This window comes from Dreissena polymorpha, chromosome 7 (assembly GCF_020536995.1).
Source record: "Dreissena polymorpha isolate Duluth1 chromosome 7, UMN_Dpol_1.0, whole genome shotgun sequence".
Classification (NCBI taxonomy): domain Eukaryota; kingdom Metazoa; phylum Mollusca; class Bivalvia; order Myida; family Dreissenidae; genus Dreissena; species Dreissena polymorpha.
Genome location: NC_068361.1, coordinates 63,543,653 through 63,569,146, shown reverse-complemented (window position 1 = coordinate 63,569,146; position 25,494 = coordinate 63,543,653). Strand labels below are relative to the sequence as shown.

Below are 25,494 nucleotides of genomic sequence, written 5' to 3'. Positions count from 1 at the left end.
CATGATATTATTTGTTCTATTTTACTCATTAGACCACTATAAATACTATTTTCATCAATTAATTTTGTAATACTGACTGATTAAACAATTAAATACATGGTTTACTTAAACCATTGAGATATACTTCCAATTTACTTCTACACAGCGTTCAATTTACTTGCATAATTAAGTGAGGTCTAACAATTTGGTTTACTCTTACTGTCAAAGTCATGCGGTGTTTTACATAGTTACTGTTTGTTAACCCTTAAAGCGCTGGAGCCGAATTTTAAAGGCCTTTGCAAACAGTTTGGATCCAGATGAGACGCCACAGAACGTGGCGTCTCATCAGGATCCAAACTGTTTGCTATTCTGATAGTATTCTTTGAAAAAAATTGAAGAAAATGCTAATTTTAGAAATTCAGCAGACGACATTTTAGCAGAAGACAAATTACCCAGCATGCAAAGGGTTAAGTGAATGTAAACCTTGAAGGATATTGAGCTTGAACTTTATTTGTATTTGAATGCACCTGTGTGTTAGTTTTCATGTAAACTTCTTGAGCTGAACAACTTTTAAAGGTAGCTAAATGCCAGTATTTTGTGGACTTGTTTAAAAGAAAAATACTTAAACTATTTAAACAAATAGGTTTTACTTGAAACACAGAATAATAAAATGGGCGTAGGTAATTCTTCTACTTTTGCTGAACGTTCGTCGACGGTTGGACACTTTTGTTGCACATCTTGTGAGGAACATAATCTTCAGAATTTGGCGGTCATTTATTGTGAGGAATGCTCAAGTTTTTTTTGTAAAAAATTTATCAAACCTCATAAAAAATTGTTTATGAAACATCGAACATGTGGAAGGGGAGATATTAAGAAATGGCCAGTTTCAAAGGAGGATGCTTCTCTTTTACATAAGGGAGGAGATTTTCTTTCAAATACAGAGGATGATTTTCTTTCGAAGGAAGAGGGAGATTTTCTTTCACATAAAGAGGATGATTTTCTTTCGAAGGAGGAGGGGAATTTTCTTTCAAAGGAGTTGGAGGATTTTCTTTGGAAGTGTGACGAGCATGTGGATAAAAAACTGTCACAGTTTTGCCATGACCACAGTCAGCTGTGCTGCTCTGATTGTGTTGTAAAAATTCACAGGTATCTGACACATTTATTTCTTTAGTCATTACTGTAATAATCAAGATACATGATTTATGCATTAATTGTTTTCAAAATAACATAACTTTAAGCTCAACTTATACATCATGTACTTCCAAAAAATTGTGAAAGCGATTTTTTATAAATACTTGAGCACATGTAATTTCAATATTGGCCGGATTTTGCTTTTGAAATAATAAGTTGTGACTTGAGTGTTTTTTTGATGAATGGATAGAATTATATGTATTAATAAAAATATGATTACAGTTGGGATTAATATCTTTTGCTGGTATCATGTATTAGATAAAAAAATCAAATTGCCATTTTAGACAGCACATCTTTGCAAGAAAGATTATTATTGTGATAATAGGAATAAAAGCCGCTCACTATTATGTTCAAATAATAAACAGAAATAATTAAGTCGTACCCTGCCACAGGAATGATCCTTTGGTTGGTAAGAGTTGTGTTGAATCAACCACAAGGCAAACTGCAGTGTTGTTGTTTTAATATTTCGGGAATGGGGCAAGGTCCCTTTGGATTGGGAAAATTTGCGATGTTTTTACTAAAATTGAGAAATTAGTGTTGTTGTTTTGCTTAAAACTGCTTCAAAATTGAGAATACGAGTGTTTTCAGTATTATATTTACTAAGGATAAACTAATATGGAAGGGAGTTGAATGAAATATTGAAATTTGAAAAAAAAACGCCTTCCATTTGGAATTTTTGGCTCCTATTTGGGAAAAATATACACTTTTTTCCATTGGAAATGGGGAATAGTACAAGACCCAATTTTGAATGAAAACCCACTGCAAATCATTTTAAAAAGCCAAGTAAATAACACTATTAAATGCTATAATAATTCTGAATACATTTGATTTTACAGTGAATGACTTTCAGAGCTCCAGATAAGGATTTGTGAAATTAGTAACGGTACTGCCACTGACAGAAAGAAAAGGAGTAACGCTGAAAATCAATTAGTACCTGTACTACCATATCCAAGAATACAGGTAGTAATGTACTACCCGTATTCTTGCATATTAAAGGGTGTATAACTGACTACAGAAACATTTGCAGCAATTATAATAAATATATTTAGCTTCTTAAACAGTTACTTTATTAGGTTTTCCATTCTGAATTATGATGCAAATACAACAATTACTACACATAAAAACACATAACTAATACTGTTTCTTCATTTTTCTTGACAAGAAAACACAAACCAACTAGAAAGCTAAGTTAAGTAAATGAACACTTACAATAATGTCACTGTCTCATCCGTTTCCCATCGTGTTTTCTAACGTTTTTAGCCACCGATGCAATGAAATCGTTTAATTTCGGGGCGACAATGTCTTTTTCTGGATTTACAGATTGAATGTCAGGATGGTTAGACGACACTGTATGTAGCCATTATATGACAACAAAGTGTTGTTTTGAACCGCTTTCGGTTAAGCTGACCTTCCATTGCGCGCAGACATATTGATTTTGACGGGTTTACGAGTTAGCGGAAGTCACGCGACAGAAAAGAGAATAATATCGGAACCCAGTATACAACTTTTTGGTAATTTAAATTTACAAAAAGGGACGTTAGGTTAGAGACCAACAAATCACACTGAGCTGATGCAGACGTATCGGTACGGCCAGAGTGTTTTCGTAAATGCGTAAAAGGGATATTAAAATCGTAATTGTACGTCCAGTTTATAAAAATAAATACGTAAACCTTCATGAAAAAGCCGTATTTACGGCTGTACGGTCCTTATCTGGAGCTCTGACTTTAATGAAGAATTATTATTATACAAGTGGGAAAAACAACATGTGTGGTGCAAATTAATCTGTCTATGTATATATATTGAAATCTCTTAATAAGTGATTACGAGTGATAAATATACAGCATTGTATGTCATATATCCTAATTGTTTTGATTTTTTGAAACATTATTTAATGTGGACAAACACAAATTCTTGATTAAATATGTTTTCCTTACACTACCAATTACTCTGTGTCTTTGTGGGGATCTTAAAAGTGCTCCTACATTTGTGATTAAACCCATAAATTGCCTTCAACAACCATGTCTTTTAAGTCCTTGGTAAAAGGCACAAATGACACATTGTGATAGACAATCACACCAGCGTTACTCAAGTTCTTGCTCTTCAAACGCAGATGTTCACTATGCAAAACTAGGCATGGTTGTTACGGAACAGCATATATTACTGACAGTGAATGTGTGTCATTCTGGTGTTATTTTCAGAACACAGAGAGTGCTCTTCTATAAGCAAGTGTACATGTTTCTATAGCTTTTTTACATTTATTATCCGCTGCCATAGGCGGACGGATATTGTTTTGGCGTTGTCCATCCGTCTTTCTGTCTGTCAGGAGCCATATCTTGGAAGTGCTTTTGCGGATTTCATTCAAACTTGGTATGAGTATATATATGGATAACAGAATGATGTACGCCAAATTGCATTGTACACCATCCATTAATAAAGGAGTTATGTCCCTTTTTATCTTGAAAAAAATTCTTTTTTTGTGAGTCCAGAGCCATATCTTGGAAGTGCTTTGGCAGATTTCATTGAAACTTGGTATGAGTATATATATGGATAAGAAGATGATGCACGCGTAGGCATTGTACACCATCTGTTAATAACGGAGTTATGACCCTTTGTATCTTGAAAAAATGCTTTTTTTAGTGTCAAATAAAACACTTTTGTGTCCAGAAACATATTGGCAGGGGATATCAATACAACGAATTTGCTCGTTACATTATCAAATTATGTAGAAAATAGCAATAAGGTCCTGATTGTATTGGATGTGGTACCTAGTTATTAGGCAGTCTTGTGTCGACCTTTACTCTGGAAGCCTTTCTATTATCTACTTGGATGACACAGACATCTATGATGTCTTAAACTTGGGCGTTTTCAGCAATCAAGCTAAAATATAATATGTTGTCATGTACATATAATGGGTGTTTAACATAATTTCTAACCATCTTTTATTGTCCCCTACCGGTGAAACCGGAGGGGACTTACGGTTTGCGCTCTGTGTGCCAGTCAGTCAGTCTGTCACACTTTTCTGGATCCTGCGATAACTTTAAAAAGTTCTTAATATTTTTTCATGAAACTTGCAACAGGGATAGATGGCAATATGGAGATTATGCACATCATTTAATTTTGTTCCTATGTCAAAGATTATGGTTGCTATGGCAACAAATATATATATATATATATATATATATATATATATATATATATATATATATATATAATAATAATTATGACAATGGTGGAGTTTCAACGGTAGGGGACCCTATTGCTTGACAATAGTCGTGTTTATCTTAATATATCTAAAGTAAAAGGCTTTTACCTCAAAGTAAACACCTAAGTTGTGTTAGTCCCCTACCAGGATATATTACAGGAATGCCCATCGTCCCTCTGCAATAAGTCACTCCATCAGTCTGTCTGTTATAGTTGTGTAAAACTTTCCTCAAATGATGTGCAGAGGCCATGAGTCATTGATGCTGACTCAATGTCAGGGTCGTACTTTAAGGTTAAAGGTGTGCGCCTACATTTCTTTTCGGCTCAGTATCTCCTATACTTCTGGTATATTTTCATGAAGCTTATTGGCTTAAATGTTTATGTCTTATATGATGTGCAGAAGGCATTAGTTATTGGCTTCAATCATTTAGGTTTTACAATAATGTCAAAAGTTTGAGCTTCTATTTTCATGTCTGGTCAATATCTCCTATACCCATGGAAGGATTTTAATAACTTGGCTACAATGTTTAGGTCATTAAGATGATACGAAGGCGGAATGAGTCAGTCACGCCTGTATAAGGTTAAGGTCATACTTCAAGGTCAACAGTTTTAGCTTCTATATTTGAGCCTGGTCTGTATCTCCTATACCCAAGATGCTCAATTAACTTGACTAAAATGTTTAGGCCATAGAGACAATGTGCAGAAGAAATGGTAGAGTCCCAACGGCTGAAGGTCAAGGTTGTACTTTTAAGATACAAAGTTTTAGTATTTTTTACATGTTCATTCTATAACTACTTTACCCATTGAAGGATTTTTATCAAGTTTTGCGACAAGGATTAGTAATTGGGACAATGTTCAAAAGGCATGCGTTAGTAACACTTTCTCAAAACAAAGGTCACTACTTCAAGGTCATAACAATCTTTGTGGAGGATATTGCTGTCTCTTGGGCTGCCTTGTTTATGCCCCAGGTAGGGTGGCATATAGCCGTTGAACTGTCCGTCAGTATGTCAGTCTGTCTGTCAGTCCGAAAAAAAACTTACATTGGCCATAACTTTTGCAATATTGAAGATAGCAACTTGATTTTTAGCGTACATGTGTATCTCATGGAGCTGCACATTTTGTGTGGTAAAATTTCAAGGTCAAGATAATCCTTCAAGGTCTAGGGTTGAAAATACAAATCCAAGGGAAGTAATAAGCTTGATGGGAGATAATTATCTGACCTGCCACAGGGCTTTACAAATCCACTCGCCAGCTCATAATTACGAGTAAAAAGCGGCTCCGGGCGAGTGAATATTCCGGCAGCGCTCGTCCTGCAGGGCAAGTGGCATTTCTGGCCGAAAAGATTCAAATTTCAAGTTTTAACACATCTTTTCCAAACAAAACAACGTTTAATTAAAAATAAACCACCAATTTACCGGATGTTGAGTATTGCACACTGCGCTATAAATAGTCCTGTTCCTGTTACGCGCCGAAACCGGTATGTTCCGTGAATGTATCCTATACAGTACGGTATACAATACGGTCTTTTGATACTGCTAAAAAATCGTCTAAATTCTTCACATCTTTAGATTTTGAGAGTGGCTGATGGCAAGTTTTAATGGACGAAAATGACAAAGAGAAAACTGCCTTTTGTACACACAGAGGCTTGTTTGAGTTTAACAAAATGCCTTTCAGACTCTCCAATGATCCTTAAGTGTAATCATAATAAATGTGACCATGAGGACAAAATGAAAAACAAAAAAGTTAAAAGTGTGTTAAAACAGATTATAAACTTTATTGAAGTTCATGAGTTTACAGTTCTATATGATAACCAAAAGAAAATCACAATAAAACATATAAGTTACTGATTTATTGCATTTAAAAAAATTGCAGGGCAAGTACATATTTCAGCAGGGCAAGTAAAAACTCTTAACTACTCACCCTGCAGGGCAAGTTGCGGAAATAACATTTGTCAACCCCTGCTGCCAAATTATATATTTTTTCAAATAAATCAAAGCGGCACAGTAGGGGGCATTGTGTTTCTGACAAACACATCGTGGTAAAAGGTCATGGTCATCCTTCAAGGTCTAAGGCCAAAAATACAAATCCAAGGGAAGTAATAAGCTTTAAAGGGAGAGAATTATTATATATATAATAATATGAAACATACAACTGAAGCAAAATCAAAATGACATTTTATGGTCAAGCCAAGCACACAATGACACTTTATGGCATACAAGTATTTTAGGTACTTTAAGGTTATCTGTCAGGGCCCTCAATCTATCAAATCTGCCGCCGAATTTCGGTGGCAGTCCCCCACCTGAAAAGTATACTTTTTTCCCCTTTTGGGGGGAAAAATTCCCCCTAAAAAAAAAAAAAAAAAAAATTTTTTTTTTTTTTTTTTTTTTTAATAGAAAGATGTGTCTCATGATTATTATATCTCAATTCTATTTCAATTTAATCTTTTCAAACATACTAAATTATGAAAAATGCAATGGATATAGTGCAAACATGTACAAATGAAATAATGAGAGAGTAAGTAAAAAAATCCCCCAAAAAGGGAAACGCCGCGAAAATTCCCCCTCCCAAGGGCTGCGGACCCCTTCCCCCAAAGTAGTGTGACATTACTAACTAACATTGGTCCTAACTTTTGCAATATTGAAGATAGCAACTTGATATTTGGCATGCATGTGTATATCATGAAGCTGTACATTTTGAGTGGTGAAAGGTCAAGGTCATCCTTCAATGTTAAAGGTCAAAAACCAAAATCCAAGGGAAGTAATAAGCTTTAAAGGGAGATGATTTCTATACCTGCCAAATGATAAATAGAAATTTTATTTCAAAGCGGCGCAGAAGGGAGCATTGTGTTTCTGACGAACACATCTCTTGTTGTTTTTTTGTTCATATCAGATTTCAACAGTCTGGTAAATGCTTCAAAAATAAGACAATCAAATCTGAATACTGTTCATATACTGATGATAGGTGATTTACTTGTAGGATGTCCCATTACGTACAATTGTTCCAATGGATTTTATATTCAAAATGGTATGATGTTTTAATTGTAAAAATATCATTTTAATTTAAATTATAGCAATTACAAAAAGTTGTTTGTTGAAGCAAAATTAACTAAAATTTGTGATAAAAAGACAATTGGTGTCCTTCACTTACAACATGCTTTTAACATTGTACATACATTTCAGTCCATTAATAAATATGCATTCAAACTCACTGCATTTAGTCATGCTTACCAATCTGTTTAATTAACATGATCTAATTTTCAATTTTGGTATCTTCTTTGCCACTATTTGAAATATAATATGTTGAATACCCACGTGATCCAATAGTCCCATTACAGTTTACATTATTATAATTATGACCTCAATAGTGCCGTCACAGAGTGATGGTGCCTCACCTGAGTCCAATCAAGGCAAAAGAAAAGCTCTAAAAGGAATTTTAATCTCAATATAATCACTGTAATTTATTGAAACATAAACTTACTTTATTTACTGTGCTTTTTAGCTCACCTGAGCGATAGCTCGGGGTGAGCTATTGTGATCACTCAGCGTCCGGCGTCCGTCTGTCCGTCCGTCCGTCCGTCTGTCTGTCTGTAAACAATTTGTAAACATCTTCTTCTACTAAACCATTGAGCCAATTTCAACTAAATTTCATGTGGAGCATCCCTAAGTCATGGGACAAAAGAATTGTTAAAAAAAATTTGATCACATAACCAAGATGGCCGCCATGACCATATATGGTAAAAACCTTAAAAAATCTTCTTGTCAGGAACCGCTCATCAGATTTTTCAAAAAATTTCACAGGGATGACCTTTGAAGGCTCCCCTGAAAAAGTTGTTCAAAGAAATTTGATTTGTCAAAAAACATGGCCGCAGGAGCTCGTTGAACTTTGCATGTTTATTCGTTTTTGCCTATTTTGTGAAAACTTTCATTTGAATGATAATTTAAGAATGCATACGCGGCCAACAGGGCACACTCTGAACAATATTACTGAAGCAACTGGTCTGTAATTCTAAATCTATAATTATCAGTCCAATGAAACATCATCCTTTTAGTAAAATACAGTGAATCAGTAAAAATATTATCAGAATATGAGATTTTTTGTATATTTTGTATGTTAAATATTGTGTTAATGTTTAATTTTGTTAATTAATATAAATATAAGCAGGACAGGGGAGGTAAAACACTACATGGGAAACAAATGCAATAAGTTTAAATTTATTGTTACAGATTTGCCTCCCTTGTAATATACTTAAATATTACCAAATGTAAGGCTAACTGCATTTTTGTAATGCATACTACTACTACTACTACTACTACTACTACTACTACTGCTACTACTGCAGCTGCTGCTGCTTCTACTACTACTACTACTTCTACTACTACTTTTACTACTACTACTACTACTACTACTACTACTACTACTACTACTACTACTACTACTACTACTACTACTACTACTACTTCTACTGCTAATACTACTACTACTACTACTACTACTACTACTACTACTACTACTGCTCTACTACTACTACTACTACTACTACTACTACTACTACTACTACTACTACTACTACTACTACTACTACTACTACTTCTACTACTGCTCTACTACTACTACTACTACTACTACTACTACTACTACTTCTACTACTACTACTACTACTACTACTACTACTACTACTACTACTACTACTACTACTACTTCTACTACTACTACTATTACTTTTGCTACCACCACCACCACCTACTACTACTACTACTCTATTACTACTACTACTACTACTACTACTACTACTACTACTACTACTACTACTACTACTACTACTACTACTATTTCTTCTGCCACCACCACCACCACCACTACCACCACCACCACCACCATTCACAGTGACAAAAAACGTATTCACACAATGGCTGCTACTACAACTTATAGCCCATATAGGGGGGCATGCATGTTTTACAAACAGCCCTTGTTATTTTGAACTCCACCTTCCCAGAATAGTTTAGTTCCTTTGGGTCTCAGGTGAGCGCCTTAGGGCCCATGGCCCTCTTGTTATGTCATATAACAGTGATGCAATCAGGGCTTTTTTCCATCTTTGAGACTGGCCGTGGAAGGACATTTTGACACAGACAATTCACAAATCTAACACAGCCGAGATTTTTTTACAAAAATGGCCGTTTCAAACTCTACAAGTGGACATTTTGAGCTCAAAATTGTCACAAACGGCCATTTCACAATCTATAAATACATTTGATGTCACTGTTTTTTATTCCGAATTCACAAATTATGTTTACTTATTGTTAAACTGTCATTGCTTGTTTTAATCGATTACAAACGTGAATAGATTAAAATTTTGAATTTAGTGCAACCGATGTATTCGCGGCTGATCAACCTCACCATTAAACAAACAAAATGGCTTCGTGTAACTCGCATTTCTATGTTAAAAAGATTTAAAATACATCAAATAATCCCGATTTATTGCAATTTGGGATTACAATAAAGAAACAGACAATTTCTACAGAAGGGTTAGTGTTTTTACAATACACTATTAAAACAGACATGGTTTATATAATAGGAAAGTCATTTGAAATTTTGATAAAAGTACATGACATGCATGATTGATGTAGTATAACCGAGAGCGATCCTGACTTGTTATTCTCGATTTCTATACCTTATAAGTTAACAAGTGTAAATATTGGTTAATCCTTTCCCCGATAGATGCATATAAGCCCGAGTCTATCGATTCCCCGATACATGCGTTTATTACCGTCTCTATCGATTACCGCATACATGCGAATTTTTCCGTGTCTATCCATTACCCGATAATCCCGTATATTTCCAATGTCCATTTTCAAATGCAAATTCTGATTAATATTGACGACAAAAGTGCTCAAGAAAACTCATTAACACAGACATCCAACATTTTTCTAAAGTATCAAATGAATTTTGGCATATGTTTCTATTTAAAGATTTGATGAAATAGGTGTCCAATCGGGACAAGGATAGTCCAACACGCGTAAATAACTAAATGTGGTGTGTGCGCATTGTGTACAGTTCATGTCCTTTTACAAATTGTAGCAGTAAATAAATACATGTATATGCCCATGATATTTTCGTGTCCAGTGTTGGTCTTGACAAAAAGCGCACGAAAATTGGCGTGGGTGTATTTATTTATACACAAAAACTGCGTAGCGCCGACAACATTGTAAAAGCTTTGTAGTAAATTTCCATTTGAGTATCGGGGTATCTCGCAAATGATTTTGACATTTTCCTGAATAAAATAAAAGTAATAAACACTGTATCATTTTCATAATTTAGTTCCTTCAATATTGCAACAATTATTGTACTGTATCTGATTGCACGCAAAGTGCCGTGTACAGTTCATATTCTTTTACAACGACCAATTTACAGCGTCATCTATATTTAGATTTTATGCAACATGTACAAGTCATTTTCTGGAAATTGGGAGAAAGTAAAAGTGATTTTTCGAAAATAAAGCAACGTTTTTTTTCCATTTAATTTGTCATAATTATAAATATTTTGTGTTGTTTGTGTATGTTTGTTTGGTTCTCATTTGTTTTTAGCAAATCTTATGAAAATTAATATCGTAATGGTTAATGTTTAAAGCAAGTCCCGTTTCCGAGATCATATACGAGAATTACTTCGACATGTTAACTGACGTATACAAATATTGTTTTGACAGACACGTGTTTATGAAAAGTTTGTGTTTTTGTAATACACAGGATATTGGATTATCGCTGCTTGATTGAGCAATAAAACAAGAATTTGTATGAGGCAGAAAAAAATCTGGCAGAATTAAATCTGGGGAGAACCAAAATGTGAGAATAGAATTCTGTGCAGAATAAAATCTGTTTAATTCTGTACAGAAAATTTTCTGTACAAAAAATGTATGCAGGAAGAAAAAGCAAAATAAACAGAACATCAATAAATAACATTTTTTTTAATGAGATTATAAAATATAAACAATAAAATGTACACCATGAAATATACTGACAGTACCAATATTTTTGTTGTTGTTGAATTGATCACATTATGACAAGGTAAAAATTAAAAAATCTTACACCCCCCTATTTTTAGTCTCAATTTAAACAAGATGATTTTATTTATTTCCTGGAGTAGTCTATTTGGAGTGTCACTGCCTTGTTGAAGGAGGTGTCATCTGGCACTGTTTTGCTGTGGTCTTTGCACCACATCCAGACACAACCTATCGGAAAAAAATAAATGTTTACACATTTACATATTTATATCATTCCTCAACAAGGGCACCGCATAACAGGTGCCAACGCTCGGCTGCGGGTGCAGTTTTGAATAAATAAAAGCTTGTCAGATATATATTTTTTTTTTAGAGGCCACAGTGACCTTGACATTTGACCTAGTGACCCAAAAATGGGTGTGCGTGTAGAACTCATCAAGGTGCATCTACATATGAAGTTTCAAAGTTGTAGGTGGAAGCACTTTGATTTTAGAGCAAAATGTCAAGGTTTAAGCACGTCGGAAAGGCTGATGCCGGACGACGAGCTGGCTATGACAATACCTCGGGTTTTCTCCGAAACCAGCCGAGCTAAAAAACTGATACATGGTGAAACCAATTTATTCTAACTACTCAGTTTCAAAACTTTTGTGATTTACAACAATAATGCCATACCTGTAATAAAGACATCAAACATCAAGTGCCAGCCCAACAAAATTCACTTATAGCACAAACATCCAATTGAATTTCAAACTATTGTTTGATTCTAGTATTAATTAGACCCAAAGTTAAAATGTGATCCCAATAGTTTTTCGGTATGTAGTAAATGTTACTTTGACCTTGATCCGACTTTAACTGAAAACAACTAAATTTTCTACGTTTGCATGATTGTTTGATTTTGTTGGATTATTGGCTGTTGTCAACAGCATATCAACAATATGCTGTCATATCATTGCGGTAAGTTAACCAACTCCCAGTATCCTGGAATAGCTGGTTTACCAGGACCAAGTGCTTATACCAAATAGTGAAACTAATGTCAGTAAGTTGAGTAACAGACAACTCAGAGGAAGGGTGAGAATGGCTGTAAAAAGGATAAAGCTAACACACAATTTGTGTCCAATACCTCCATCCAAGCTCAAGTTAACCTTTTTTATTTTTAGTGACACATTTGGGCTCTGTATGCAATCCCTATCTTGGCCTCAATGCAAGGTCATCAATTGAGTTTAGGCAAACTTAAGTTATTGACAAGATACGCCCTACCCGCATTTAATAATCTCATTTTTACTTTTCTTTGAAAACCTGGTCATAAATTTAAATAAAATTCCTACCACTGTTTCATTATGTTAAATGCTTGTTCCCCGCCAGAACCTGACTCGGATTTATTGCTGTTTAAAAAAAATGAAAGCACTTCATTCCACTTAACTAAAAAATATATATTTTAAGACAGACGTTGATCTAAATCAAAATCTGTGAACATTGCTAATCAAAGGTTGAATTGAAGCATTTGTCAAAGTTATGTATGCTTTATGATGATACAATAAAACTTTTACTTTAATACCTTACATACCCGGCACTAGTTTCACCATCAGGTAAAAGGCAGCACTGCAAAACTTGCGCAATCCAAATCTTTTTATTGTGGTTGGATTATGTTCCATCAGTTGAACCATCTGGAAAATTATAATCATTAATCTTTATTAACTTGCCTGCTAATGCAAATAACATGAGGGTCAAAGGAAAATAGTAAGCTTACCAGTACCTAAGACCCAAAGTAACTCAACTGATTTGTGCAGTTTGTCACTTGTGTTCAGAAGATTTCATTATAGCAATACAAGATCAAAGAATTACCTTGGTGTCTATGTTTTTGTTTGTATAGGAACCATTTCCCTACTTGGCGTATTACCATTAAAACAAATGTTGTTTTTTTAAGATGAGCAAAAGTGCTATTATTTGAAAAATATGTTCAAAACAAGTTTCATAAAGATTTTACATTAAATATTTCCACAACAGTGTTTACATGGTAAATGTTTGAGGCACAATGGATAAAAGGCAATCACAAAAGTTTACAATAAGAAAAACCTTGTGCTCAGGTGATCTAAAAGCTTCCTTAAAAGATCTTATATATACATACATAGACTGACATCATATAGCTCACCATGAGCATTTCGTGCTAAGGTGAACTAAAAAAAAGTTCTGCTCAATAACTTGAGTTTGGATGGCGATACTGCATATATCTTTTGTATGTAGATTCATTGCTTACATACAGACCTAGCATAGGAATTCATTCGGGGACCAGGCGTTTTAAGGTCAAGGTCATTGTTACACAAAATAGGAAGTTATGATTTATGCATTATAAGTTGAATATGCACAACCAAAGTTTCAATTTTAAACTAATTTACAAACAAAGCCAAATATTGTCAACAGATTAAATACATATTTTGATGAAAGAAAAAGCAAATTTTAACATACCTCTGGTAATGATAATTCTTTCCTCATAGTCTTCTGCGCCCCATTTCATGGAACATTTTGCTTTTCGCTTGAAAACTTCGAATGTCAAGTCTCTGAGATTTTGTCGCACACTTACAAGTGTACTATTCTTTTCAAAGTAGACTAAACCACCTTTTCAAAGTAGACTAAACCAAACATCTTTAAACCATATATATTACAACACTTTAATAAGGTTATGTCTTAATTGTTCATATTTATAATGGTATTTTTATTTTTTGTCACAAATTTTGTTATGTTAAAGCACTCGCATTCAAATGAATATTTTCATAAAACAAGAGCCAAGTAAAGTTAATGTGCTGAAATAGGAGTAAATTTATCACACCTGCCACTGGCGTTTGGGTAAACTTGGGTAATTGGATCTCTCTCTATCTTGGATATCATTTAAAATGTCACTGCTGAGAAACAGCAGACAATATGTTTTAGCAATTTTCAGTATTTTGGGACAATTTATCCAGCAATAAGCAAAGAATAAAAATTTTGTACAAAAATTAAACCTTATTTCATTCCATTGTAGATTTTTCTTTAAGCCTGTTGGATTAAATTGTAACTTTCCATGTTCCTTATGGTATGAACAATACTGCTGTTGTTTTTTTTGCTAATTAATAATATGCTGTATTTTGTGGTCATTTTAACTATCGTATGAATTGAACATTACTGTTAGTTTTCAGTGAATAGAGAAATGTTTCCTGCAATAAACAATAAGAAACTGAAATCAGAAGCCTGTTTCTTAAATTATACAAGTCCCATTTTGAAATGTTGAATCCAACATTCTGCCTCATTTTTCTACCAAGTACAGAAATTCTGCCTTGCTAAAATGCAAAGTGCTAAAAATCTGTCTTGTAAAAATTATAAGTGTTAAAATTCTGTCTGGTGTAATAATCTTTACAGATAAAATTCTGCTTCATTGTAATTCTGCTTAGAAAAACTGTACAGATTTCAAGGTATATTCTGGGTCTGTGTCCTCTTTGTACAGAAAAAAGGAATTCTGTCTTGATTCTGGGCAGATTTTGTACAGACTCTATACAGAATTTGCATAGAAATTTCGTACAGGTTGTTGAAAAAAAGTGTCAATTAAAAGACAATGAAAATATTATTTTAATGCATTATTTAAAGACATTTCAATATTATGAAAGTATTAAACATGCTTATACTATTTCTTTACCAACTTATTTTCACAATTTGTACAAGTTTGCGACTCGTTTTTCACCATTTTCAAAAGTTTGCGACTCATTTTTCACCAGGGAGGAAATCTGGAAAAAAAGCCCTGATGCAATAATGTGTGTTGTATATAGGGACAGTCTTCGAAATTAGCACACGCCCGATCGTTTGTGGCGAGTAAAATTACTGCTGGGCACATACAAAAATTCACGTTTGTGTCCCGCCAGGCATGTAAATTATTGAAGCCAATTGACAGTTAATAAAAAAAAAATCGTAAGCGGTTCTTGATATTTGCAGATCTATTTTTCAATTTTGCGAACAAACACCTTGCCGTAAGTTGTAAAACAATGAAATTTGATTGGTTTAACAACAAGCACCTGCTTGCACACATCATCGTTATTGTTTTTGACCGATGCAGTTCAGTCACATTCGTTTCTTATGGATGGTTTCTCTAGACATTAATCGAGAAGATGCTTTTTGAATCGATTATTTCAATCAAGTAATACGCTTCCGTTTTTGTCAATGTAAACAAATGTCATAGTCGACATAGAGGCAGTATCTTAGGTATGTTGATGGGGCTAAGCCCGATAAAGCACTTCCAAAATAGAAAATTGACAATGATTTAGAGAAAAAGGAAGCCAAGAAATGGTACGAGGACACCAGAGAAAGCTCTTTTTAAGAGCACTGGTGTAACGATCGACCGTCTTAATTCTAGTGATTGATTAGATGTAATTGTATTCACTACTATTGAAACAAATGTTCTGCTTTACTATGTGTAGCATGTAAGTGTTAAAATGTTGTGATTTGTTATAATTTTGGTTAAAAAAGTTTGGGCATGTAAAAAATATGTTGGGCATGTAAAAATTCTTAAGTGACTGGCCCGACTGGCCTTTTCAAAGCTAATTTCGAAGACTGTAGGGATTTATTTCTTAACAGGATGTTGAAGAATTAATTATTTTATTTTACATAACTTTGCCTGCACAGTCCCCTTATGATAGTGAATAAGTGTTGCAAGTATGAAAGCAATAGCTTTTATACTTTAGGAATAAAATGGACCAAAACACAAAACTTAACAAAATTTGCAATATTCTAAGAATAAAAAGGGCACATTATTCTGTCAAAATGCCAGCAAATGTTATGTAACTTTGCCTGCCCAGTCCCCTCATGATTGTAAGTGTGCCATGTTTGAATGCAAAAGCTTTGATACTTTATGAGAAAAGTGGACCTAAACACAAAACGTAACAACATTTGCAATATTCTAAGAATAAAAAGGGCACATAATTCTGTCAAAATGCCAGCCAGACAGGGCTCGAAATTAACACTTGCACACTCGCAAAATGCGAGTGCAAAATACAGATTGTGAGTTAAGTTTTAAGCCACTAGTATTTTTTGGCAAGTAAAGAAATAGTGGAAAAACTATAAGTAATATTGCTAAATGCGCTTGACGTCGTGAACCCTAAACCGTAGGTCAATTTATAGAATGTCCCAATACCCGAATGCAGAAGCGCGCACCTTGTATGTAGACTTGTATACTTATAGTACAGATACGCGGATGGTATTGGTACAAAGAACGTGAAACAGTCTACTAATTTACACGTGTTCATTGAACTTGAACAGGCATGGCGTTGAAGTGAAAAATAACTAGTTTCTTTTTGCCCACATACTGTAACCGTTTTCTCCCCACGGTCAGTTTTATCGCATGGCCCAAAACAACATGGATTAGTTTGGGCAAACAGCGGTAAATTTAATTGCTGCCACCAGTCCACGTTCAATTTGTGAACAATTATTAAATCCAAACTCAAATGTCTTCTACTAATTTTATTTCACAATCACACATTATTCAAGAAAGCACACTAGAAATACACTTTTATGATTAGTAACAAAAAGTATATATAAAACATTTAAGTATTGATTTCAAGACACAAGTTTTCAACAATATATATTTAAAGCATCCACCCGTTTCCCTCCTGAACTCCTTTTTAATCTTCAAAACCTTCTTTATATACTATTCAAATAAGGCTGTATGCAAATTTTCGCTAATATGCAAATTTTTGCCAATATGCAAATTTTCGCCAAAATGCAAATTTTCGCAAATATGCAAATTTTTGGAAATTGCAGAAATTTAGAGATTTATGGCAATTAGCAGAAATGCAGAGGTACTCTTGGGAGAGATGGCCTGCACCTGGTATTTATCAGAGGTCACTGTGTGACCAGCCATAACATTATAGAAGTATCCATTACTCCCAACTTGAACATAATTAAATGGACAAAATGAGCTTATTAAAAAAATGCAACAATACTGAAATAACAACACAAAAGATAAAGCAAAGTTAACTATGGAGTTAGAAAAAAAACAACGGAAATAAAATTGTTTCAAGCAAAATTTGTGAGAATGTTTTTGATTTTGCGAGTTAGTATTAAAGCTGCTCGCAATGTTTTGCAAGTAGAAGAAAAAGTTAAATTCGAGCCCTGCCAGAGTTATCTAACTTTGCCTGCCCAGTCCCCTCATGATAGTAAGTTAGTGTGCCATGTTTGAATGCAATAGCTTTGATACTTTATGAGAAAAGTGGATGCAGACGTCGAGGCTCAGGTGATGACAATAGCTCATATTTAAAAAAATAGATCAGCTAAAAATGTTTATATTTACAGTCTATATATTTTATTTTACATTTCGCTACTTTTTCTGAACAGAAGTTTTGTACAGATTTTACTCGGCACAGAATTCCATTCTCCCATTTTAGTTCAAGACTCCCCAGATTTAATTCTACCCAGATTTTGTTTGCCCAGAAGAAAATTGCTTAAATAATTCGTAAAATCTGTAAAGAATTAGTTCTTCCTCTGTATTGAAACAATAATACATAGAAATCTGGTACAACTAATTTTTAATGGACGCACAGTGATTTTTTGCTTTTTTTTTGTTATAGCTTGTGCCATTTGGATTGGGAAAATTAGCGCGATAAACCATGAAATAGTGCATGTTTGACAGCATTTTTATATTATTAAGTGCTGCTTTAATGTCTTCTTACAATGAAGACAGCATATAGTTAATATCCTTCCACATGCATATTAAACTTGCAATAATCTATAGATTCTTATATACACCATTTAATCATAACCTCTTCAAGAGTATTAATTTAATTCAGAATTTTTTTAATTAAATGTCATATGGTGAAAACATTAACAAATAATTTTTTAAATTAAATATCATATGGTGAAAACATTAAAAAATATTAACAAACACACTTTAGTGTTTTTGCTGTGTTAATGATGTATTAAATGGAGTTAAAATAATATATTTAATGTGTTTACCTTTCAATATCTTGCACATTACATCCTCATTTCAATGCTATTACAGCAGGGGTTTTTCAGCACTGTCTGCGCCTCCGGACAACGGAGGCACTCCCAAAGCAAACGGACCCGATCCCAAACCGAAATTACAAAAAAAATTCCCAATTTCCAAAAAAAAAAAAAAAAAAAAAAAATTTTTTTTTTTTTTTTAAGGAATGAAGTGTCTTATAACTTGTGTGACTAACCAGTGTTTGTTTTGGTCAAAAATATTTGCTATAAGGTTTTGAATGTTCAGTTCTTATCACAGAGTGTAACTGTAACTGAAAAACAAAACTGCAGTAATTGAATTAACCCTTTAAGCGCTGGAACCGAATTTTGAAGGCCTTTGCAAACAGTTTTGATCCAGATGAGACGCCACAGAACGTGGCGTCTCATCAGGATCCAAACTGTTTGCTGTTCTGATAGTATTCTTTGAAAAAAATAAGAGAAATGGCTAATTTTAGAAATTCAGCAGACGACACTTTAGCAGATGACAAATTTCCCAGCATGCAAAGGGTTAACGTTGAACATGCCCAATATTGCATCTGTTTACATCAAGAAGACAAAATAACCAAATAAAAACAAATTTATTAGTTAAACCACTGAATGATTTAAGCATGACTAATTCACAATTTTTTCCCAAATGAGCCGTTTCATCGAAGCAAAAATTCCCAAAATGACCAATTTTGTCGATAAAAAATTCCCAATTTGATCAGACTCCTTTTCCCAAAATAGGCAGAAAAACCCCTGTACAGTAAACTGAACAGCGTGACAAACATAATAAAGCAGAATATGCATATGAATCTGAGTATACACAGATCCACTAACATATAAATCAAATCATGTTTGTCTCTTTCCATTTTCGAACGATACTCATCTTAAATGCTTTAACTTTGTGAACTTTCCAACACTGGTTTCCGTGACGCACAATCACTGTGCAAATTTCTAATAAATGTTTGTTGTTTTTTATTTGAAACGTAGTATTTTGTGTTAATTGACACACACATTAAATTATTCCATAAAAACCATATGATATCCGTTGTTAATTTGAATCTTATTTATCATTTTCACCGCTACGTCCAACTTGTTGACGCTCTCAAATATTAAGCTACTTTTTATGCCCCCCTTCGAAGAAGAGGGGGTATATTGCTTTGCACATGTCGGTCAGTCGGTCGGTCAGTCGGTCAGTCCGTCGGTCCGTCCACCAGGTGGTTTCCGGATGATTACTCAAGAACACTTAGGCCTAGGATCATGAAACTTCATAGGTACATTGATCATGACTCGCAGATGACCCCTATTGATTTTGAGGTCACTAGGTCAAAGGTCAAGGTCACTGTGACCCGAAATAGTAAAATGGTTTCCGGATGATAATTCAAGAACGCTTATGCCTAGGATCATGAAACTTGATAGGTAGATTGATCATGACTCGCAGATGACCCCTATTGATTTTCAGGTCACTAGGTCAAAGGTCAAGGTCACAGTGACCCAAAATAGTAAAATGGTTTCCGGATGATAACTCAAGAACGCTTAGGCCTAGGATCATGAAACTTCATAGGTACATTGATCATGACTGGCAGATGACCCCTATTGATTTTCAGGTCACTAGGTCAAAGGTCATGGTCACGGTGACCCGAAATAGTAAAATGGTTTCTGGATGATAACTCAAGAACGCTTATGCCTAGGATCATGAAACTTGATAGGTAGATTGACCATGACTCGCAGATGACCCCTATTGATTTTCAGGTCACTAGGTCAAAGGTCAAGGTCATGGTGACCCGAAATAGTAAAATGGTTTCCGGATGATAACTCAAGAACATTTATGCCTAGGATCATGAAACTTGATAGGTAGTTTGATCATGACTGGCAGATGACCCCTATTGATTTTCAGGTCACAAGGTCAAAGGTCAAGGTCACGGTGACCCAAAATAGTCAAATGGTTTCCGGATGATAACTCAAGAACGCTTATGCCTAGGATCATGAAACTTCATATGTACATTGATCATGACTGGCAGATGACCCCTATTGATTTTCAGGTCAAAGGTCAAGGTCACGGTGACCCGAAATAGTAAAATGGTTTCTGGATGATAACTCAAGAATGCTTATGCCTAGGATCATGAAACTTGATAGGTAGATTGATCAAGACTTGCAGATGACCCCTATCGATTTCGAGCTCACTCGGTCAAAGGTCAAGGTCACGGTGACCCAAAATAGTAAAATGGTTTCCGGATGATTACTCAAGAACGCTTATTGCTAGTATCATGAAACTTCATAGGTACATTGATCATGACTCGAAGATGACCCCTATTGATTTTCAGGTCACTAGGTCAAAGGTCAAGGTTACAGTGACAAAAAACATATTTAACAAAAATGGCTGTCACTACAACTGAGAACCCATATGGGGGGCATGCATGTTTTACAAACAGCCCTTGTTATATTGGTAATATTTGGAGCGTCCAACGGCTGAACCATTCGATAAATGGTGGGAATTTTTCCTTCTTTGTCTATATTGTTGCGCAAGGATTGTGTGCGCAACATTCAAGCCCTGATATAAGACACTTAATATCAACAGATTGCAATAATATTTACATACCTGTGTAGATAATTCATTTCTCAATAATGTTCCGTAAAAATTATGTAATGACATTTTGAATTTTGCATGCCTGATTAATTTAAATCCAACCACTATTCAATATCTCTCGATTTACTCGCTGTGTAGATATAAATTGATAACACTACCTCATGTAAAGCATCTGGTTTAAATGCGGAAGAATAAACAGCGTAAAATACAGTTTGCGTTTGTCAGTTGTGCTGCAGAGTGTTACATAGTAAACCAATGTTATCATACTTTTCTGGATTAATTTAGAATTGTTTTTATTCTAAGGTGACAATTAAAAAGTTCTGAAATAAATAACATCTTTTATTTTCATACTGTACATAAATAATATTGATACAGATCATACAGTATACCGTCCTATGTAACGTAGAATGTAAGTACATCAAACATTATTAACACAGAAAGAGGTGCGAAAAAGACATGCATTAAAACTGCACGATATCTTTTTTGAACATATGCTTATTAAATAGACAAAGATTAGCATACTAGATCTAGTTAGGTAAAAGTCGGTGTTAAAAGCTCATGTTAAATAAAATTACGCGTACACGTTACACCGTAATGCCTTCTTGTGATTGGTTCATATTTAAATCAGTTTCATGACATGGCAACAGGTCAGTGATTGTTTTGCGATTTAAGTAGAAGTTAAACTGAAGAATTTATGCCTTTCTAACTTTGAATCGACGATATTTGATGTAAAAATGGACTTCTGAATTAAAACTGAATGAGTTGGTAATGTTATTTTGCAATTTTACGCTAATTGATGAAAATTTAAAATTTCTGGTTTCCACCACAAAAAAGGTCCTTCAACGATGAGACGTTCCAAAGAATTTAGCCCATAGAAAAGTATCTCTAAATTCTTTGTGCGTCTTATAAATGAGACTAACTTGTAACATAAACATGCCTGGAAGGATTTTAATTTAACTTCGGAATATCTTCCTCGTCCATACCATGTGTCACTCATTAATAAGGTGATCCTTGGTGAAAACTTGCAGCTCAAGGTCAAAGGGCATGAGTATACTGTTCTGCTTTAAATTAATTGTTTAAAGATTTACTTGTAACTCTTTCTTGTACTTTTATTAATTACAAATTCTTATCTTATGCTGCCCGCCCCGCCCCCACCCTCACACACTACCTGGCAATATATAACATTTATTATGTTGTCGTGCTACATCATAAGTCACGCAAACAAAACATGAAACGCGTAAAAGAAAAACAGCATTTGTGTCAACTGCAAATGAAATCAGCAGAATTAATTGTAAATTTAGAATTAAATTAAATATTAATTGCATGAAAAATTGTATCCTCTGAAACTGGAATGGTCAAGGTTTAATATTTGTGGTGTAACATCATATATAGGTCCTCTGCTTGGTTGGTTCAAATTATGACCATCAGGGGTCAAAACTAGTCACGCCGTGACATAATTTATATTGACTCTAAATACTATACTGTACAGATATTTCCAAAACCACAAGGTCAGGCATTTGATATGTTACAGTTTTGTTGATCATCATGATGCAGCCATCTTTTACCAAGCTTAATCAGATCACGCCCATTCTGTCAAATCTGGGCCCAAGGGGTCTATGAAAACTGATGAAAAACATAACTAACACAATCTTCTATACTGAAACAACAAGTGACAGTGCTTTGATAGTTATCATCTAGTTGTCCTCTACAAGTTTTGTTCTAATCATGCCCCTCATGTCAAAACTGGCCACGCCCCAGTGGTCTGATGATTTAATAAAGACTTATGACTTAAAAAATATGATTCATAAGTCTCAGACCAAATATTTGGTATGTCACAGCTGGTAGAGGCCTGTACCAAAATGTTTAAATGCATCCCTTGGGAAAAAATATGGCCATATAGATTTATTAACCATAATAACTTCTTCTTTTAAAGCGGGTATATACGTTTTTTAATATGTGTTTAATTGTAATAATATTGATAAAATATGTTACAAAAACACAAAATAGGCAAGAAAAATTATACATTAAAGCCGAATTTCATAAAATGCAGCAAAGACAAATTAGCGCCCCGAGCCGATAATGACGTACATATTTTCCTACGATAACCGAAGCATTCGTCTTTGTATTAGGATCGGAGATAGTGTTCGTGTGTCGTATCGTGTGTCGTATGAATAGATATCGTTGCAGGAATTCAAATAAACTGTTAAACTAAGTTTAGATGCACATCGTACATGTATGGTATATATGCTGGCGAATTCGGCTGTACAGCTGTTTTCGATTTCAGAATTAAATATCTGGCTTATTTCGCATTTTTCGACACTTAACTTTTATTTTAATTTATATTGAAATATATATATAATAAGTTTTTTAAACAGTTTATATAAATTCATAAATATTTGACAAAATCGTATATACCCGCTTTAAACCTACAGCTTTGATATGTCGTATGTGAAATCCAAATGTGTTCCACTAAAAATACTGTTCTAGTTATTTTCCTGAGTTCCTAAAGTGGAAATGCTCCACTGTCACATAATTGATATAGACTAACATAGTTGAATTATTTTCAAAATCTTCTCTACAGGCCAAGTCAAAGGTGTAATATATGTCATCATGACCCCTATCGAAATTAGGGTCACTAGGTCAAAGGTAAAGGTCACTGTCACAATAAGTGGGCATATGTCTCCGACTGCAGAACACTTGTTTTTAATGTGTGTAGTATAAAGTTAATTGCAAAATATTATTCATACATGTGTACACTGTAACTCCAATATAAAGCGCTCCGTTATAACGCTGAATCCAATATAACGCGGAGGGTGCTTGGATCCCATTTTTTCTCCAACCTTCCATTTGATTTCTGATTCAAATCCGTATTATGCAACTTCATGTATTTTCAGACAATTCAAAGATGGCGGCAATCACAGTCATGTGGATTGCTTTATTCTACCGTTCGTTGAACCGATTATAATCGCCTCGAGGTTAAACAACATCGACAGCTAATTGGTGTTAATTTGTTGTGTAATGTCAATAAAGGTGTGAAAAACTCGCGTGTCAGTGTTTATTACATGTATTCCTCATCAGAGCAGTTCAATTCGATAATTTTCATAAGTTAAGCGCAAGCGGGATAGTTATACAATTCAAGTAATTCAAAACGATTGAAACATTCTTGCTTTGATATGGTTGCATTTTGACTATATTAAATGAGCGGCTGTGAAATATACTGCCTACTGTATAAAACAACTTTTTCTGTCATTTCATTATCATTCTAGTATTATGTCATTTAATCTTTCAGTTCGTGTATAAGAAATTAAATAATGCAGACGATTTATTTACATGCGAACGCAGTGTACCGGCAATTGTTAACAGAGTTTCACTTTCATTTTCGCGCGGTATTAGAAAGTCCCCGGGAAACACGTTTTTTGCATGCGTATGACGCAATAAAACAATTTTTTGTACATGAGTCGTATTGCATTCAATCTAAATTTAAAGTCGCTCGTCCAATAAAAGCTCTGCCCCATAATGCACTGTACTCTTAACATTTCTGAAAATGGCATATATGCGTACGGTTGTGTTTACGAATTTCTTAAACATATATCGTCATTAATGTTCAAAATTATTATTTTTTAAGTGATGTTGCAATTTTATTGGATTATCGGATAAATGTGCACATAAGAAAAGCGGTATGTATACTGTTATCGATACGATTCGGTTTATATGCATGTATTTGCGTCAACACAGCATGGCAATATACATGACCTATATTATAGGCTATTCTATACCTGTTTTTTTCATAGTGCCCTGCAGTAAATGAGCTCAAAACCTATAATGCGGATCCGTTATAACGCTGTTTCGCGGCTTGGACCCCATTGACCGCGCTATATTGGAGTTACAGTGTATTTCCCAACTTTGCAAAAATCATTGACTTTAGACTTGCTACTGTAAGAAATGTCAATATCACAAATAAATATACAATAGGCCAATCTCTTGGATCCTTTAACATATTTTACAATGGCATCTTTTCTTGTCCACGAATAGATCAAGTGACAACAACAAAAGAAAAAAATCACAATTGGTTAAATTACAAATAAGAAGGGGTATATTGTTTTGCACATGTTGGTAGGTCGGTCCGTCCATCCATCCACTAGATGGTTTCCGAATGATAACTCAAGAACGCTTAGGCCTAGGATCATTAAACTTCATAGGTACATTGATCATGACTGACAGATGACCCCTATAGATTTGCAGGTCACAAGGTCAAAGGTCAAGGTCACAGTGACTGAAAAAGTAAAATCGTTTCCGGATGATAACTCAAGAACACTTATGCCTAGGATCATGAAACTTCATAGATACATTGATCATGACTCGCAGATGACCCCTACTGCTTTTAAGGTCACTAGGTCAAAGGTCAAGGTCACGGTGACTCAACTTAGAAAAATGGTTTTCTTATGATAACTCAAGAAAGCTTACGCATAGGATCATAAAACTTCATAGGTACATCGATCATGACTGGCAGATGACCCCTATTGATTTTCAGGTCACTTGGTCAAAGGTCAAGGTCACAGTGACTGGA

The 25,494-nt window shown here is 34.4% G+C and overlaps 1 protein-coding gene across 7 annotated transcripts in view; it reads left to right on the top strand.

Moving 5' to 3' along the window:
- The first annotated feature begins 522 nt into the window (after nucleotides 1–522).
- LOC127840125 (uncharacterized) overlaps nucleotides 523–25,494 on the top strand; it is a 49,564-nt gene continuing 24,592 nt past the window's right edge. For all 7 annotated transcript variants that reach the window (XM_052368597.1, XM_052368599.1, XM_052368595.1 and 4 more), the window contains exon 1: nucleotides 523–1,125. In XM_052368597.1, coding sequence (XP_052224557.1) covers nucleotides 650–1,125 — 476 coding nt within the window. In that variant the 5' untranslated portion in view covers nucleotides 523–649. The remainder of the gene's footprint in view (nucleotides 1,126–25,494) is intronic.